At 40.4% G+C, this 2,937-nt stretch overlaps 1 protein-coding gene across 1 annotated transcript; it reads right to left on the reverse strand.

The window, feature by feature from the left end:
- Nucleotides 1–263: 263 nt before the first annotated feature.
- Nucleotides 264–1,214, reverse strand: LOC102470332 (olfactory receptor 51F2). Its single transcript, XM_006141108.1, has one exon. It carries the CDS (start codon nt 1,212–1,214, stop codon nt 264–266), a length of 951 nt encoding a protein of 316 aa, XP_006141170.1.
- Between the last annotated feature and the right edge of the window lie 1,723 nt (nt 1,215–2,937).

Consider the following 2,937-nt stretch of genomic DNA (forward strand, 5'->3'; position numbering starts at 1 on the left):
CTTGCCACAGTCCCTTCTCCTCCATTCTCCTCTAGGGATCTTGGGCATGCACACACGCGCCAGGCGTGAGTTTAAGCCACTCAGTCTGGGACTCAAACCGCGGTTGACTACATGGGACTTCAACCACATAGTCATTACACCAACTGCTGGTCCCTCTTTTGGGAAACTTTCAGCACAAGCATGAGTCTAAACATTTTAGCTGATCTGAAGGGCATTTAACTCTTCTATACAATGACAAAGACTAGAGGAAAAGAGAAAGGATGTTATTTCTTTGTCATGCTAGAATGAAGAATTTTCAGCACAGCTTTGCGTATCTGTTTGGTCTTCACGCTGTAGATGATGGGGTTCATCACAGGGGGAATCAGCAGGTAGGCATTGGCTATCAGAGTATGTACATAGGGTGGGGCCTGTTTCCCAAATCTATGAACAAAGGACAGACTGATCAATGGAATATAGAATATAGCCACAGCCCCAATATGGGAGATACATGTGCCAAAGGCTTTCTTCCTCTCTTCTGAGGATGCGATACTGAGGACTGTCTTAATGATTAAAATATATGAAAGGATGATGAAGATTGAGTCCACCCCAGCAGTGGAGATCAAGACAGTTAATCCAACTGCACTGTTGATCCTGGTGTCTGTGCATGAGAGCTTCATCACGTTGGGGTGGAAGCAGTAGGAGTGGTGGAGCACATGGCTGCGACAGTAGGACAATCTTTTAAGAAGAGCTACCGTTGGTGTCAGCATTAGGGTCCCCCTGGTAATGATTGCTACTCCAGTCTGTACTATTTTAAAGTCAGTTAAGACAGACGCATATCTAAGAGGATTAGAAATGGCCACAAAACGATCAAAGGCCATAGCCAACAGCACTGAAGATTCCATGACAGTGAAAAGATGAATGAAGAACATCTGTGACAAGCAAGCATTAAAGCTGATCTCCCTGGTGTTGAACCAGAATATCCCCAAGATGGTGACCAGAGTGGATATGGACAGGCCGAGGTCGGTGGTGGACAGCATGGAGAGGAAATAGTACATGGGCTCATGGAGGCTGGGCTGAGTGAGGACGGCAAAGAGAATCAGGCTGTTTCCTGAGAGGGCAGTCACATAGAGAAAGCAGAAGGGAATTGAGATCCACGTGTGGAAAGCTTCCAACCCAGGAACACCCGTGAGCAGGAAAATGATCGAAGAGGATGTGATGTTCTGGAAAGCTGGCATATTGAACTCAAGCTGTAGAACCTTAAGCTGAGTGTCCTGCAATCATAAAGTGTATTTATTTATTATGCATTAAACCTGAAATTAATTATTTCTCCAGGTAAACATTCACAAGAGACAATATCTATATTATATTGTATAAAGAGCTCACAAAGGTTGATTTAAAAAGCAAACTTAGACAGTATCAAATAAGCAGAAAACAAAAAATGAACAATTGCATGTAGATAGAGAATGTAGGCCAAAAGAAATGCAGCAGCATGCTATCTTATTTAAGGTCATATATTTGATAAGTTATAAGGCTGAGATTTTAGTGCATCATTTCCTGATTTCAAATGCTAGGTCATCAGTGAATGTTTGTTAACATGTGTTCAAAAGGTTGTATAACATTTTAGATGAATAGTAAATAGTATGTGCAATGATTCTGATACAGTAAATAAGTTACTCGAGCTTCTTGAGGCTGGCTTTTAAAAAATCTTATTTTGTAGATATTTTTGATAGCTCTTCCTCATTTGGTCCCTTCTTTTTCCACGGGTATGTTTTCCACATTTTTCCTTATCTTTTCTGATTCAAAAGATGAACAATTGTTCCATTACAAAGAGCCATAGTACCTAGCCTCTCAATCAATTTTGAATGTAAGTTAGTTTAGCATCAAACATTACTGAATCTTGTAATAGACTACAGAGAAACAGAGTCAAATTAAATATTACACCTGGCCTTGAGAATGTTAAGTAAAAAATAGAATAGTTCAGAAAACAAATGTGTCGGGACCAGCAGTTAGCATAATGGCTATGTCACTGGATTCCCCCATAGTCGACCGCAGGTCGAGTCCCAGACCCAGTGGCTTAAATTCACACCGGGCGTATGTGCGTGCGTGCCCAAGATCCCAAGAGGAGAATGGAGGAGAAGGGATTGCGGCATGGCCATACCCCCTGGGGGGTGATTTCTCGCTTTCTGTCTCTCTCTCTCTGTCTGGCGAGCGCACACGCCCTATAGCAAAAACCTCTCCAAAAAAAGAAAAATAAAAAAAGAAAACAAATGTGTCAACAAACAAAATTTAATTTCATATATGCAATAATAAAATTGTGTTTAAATTACAGAGGTTGTATTTACTAAGAAGTTGGGAGGGAGGGGTTGAAAGGTTTCTCTAAGTAAAGAATAATTGTGCAGAGGTTGGTAGGTGAAAAATCACCCCAAAAGAATTCTAACTAAGCATACCCAAAAATAATGGAGTTTCTGATATTTTTTAAATGTCTCTAAAGTGTGAGCTAAAAATTATTTAAAAGCAGTATTTAAGAAGCAACAGGGACCAAGTCTAGAATTATCATGTCACTTTAAAGGGGTAGTGAATTTGTAGCACCACAATCTATATAAATATATTGATTCCTATCTCGACCTAAACATAACCTAAAACAAAACAAAACAGTCAAAAAAATCTCTTAACCCTGCATCACTATTACATGTATCTGTTTTCCCTCATCAATAACTCATAAAGTGGGGCCAGTCTCATAGCCTAGTGCTTAAGGAAGCCCCACATGGTCAACCACAGTTTGAATCCTAGCCCTTGCAGCTTGAAAAACCTGCTGGATGCTTGTACATAAGTGACCTAAACCCTAAAGCCCTGACCACACCCAGTTCGGAGGTACTTTCTGTCTCTTTTGACAAGTGCATGTGCTCTCCTACAGTTAAAAAATACTAGCTGTACAAATCTGTTATGAGTTTTTTCTTG

The sequence above is a fragment of the Tupaia chinensis genome, unplaced genomic scaffold (genome assembly GCF_000334495.1).
Source record: "Tupaia chinensis unplaced genomic scaffold, TupChi_1.0 Scaffold000047_1, whole genome shotgun sequence".
NCBI classification, from domain to species: domain Eukaryota; kingdom Metazoa; phylum Chordata; class Mammalia; order Scandentia; family Tupaiidae; genus Tupaia; species Tupaia belangeri.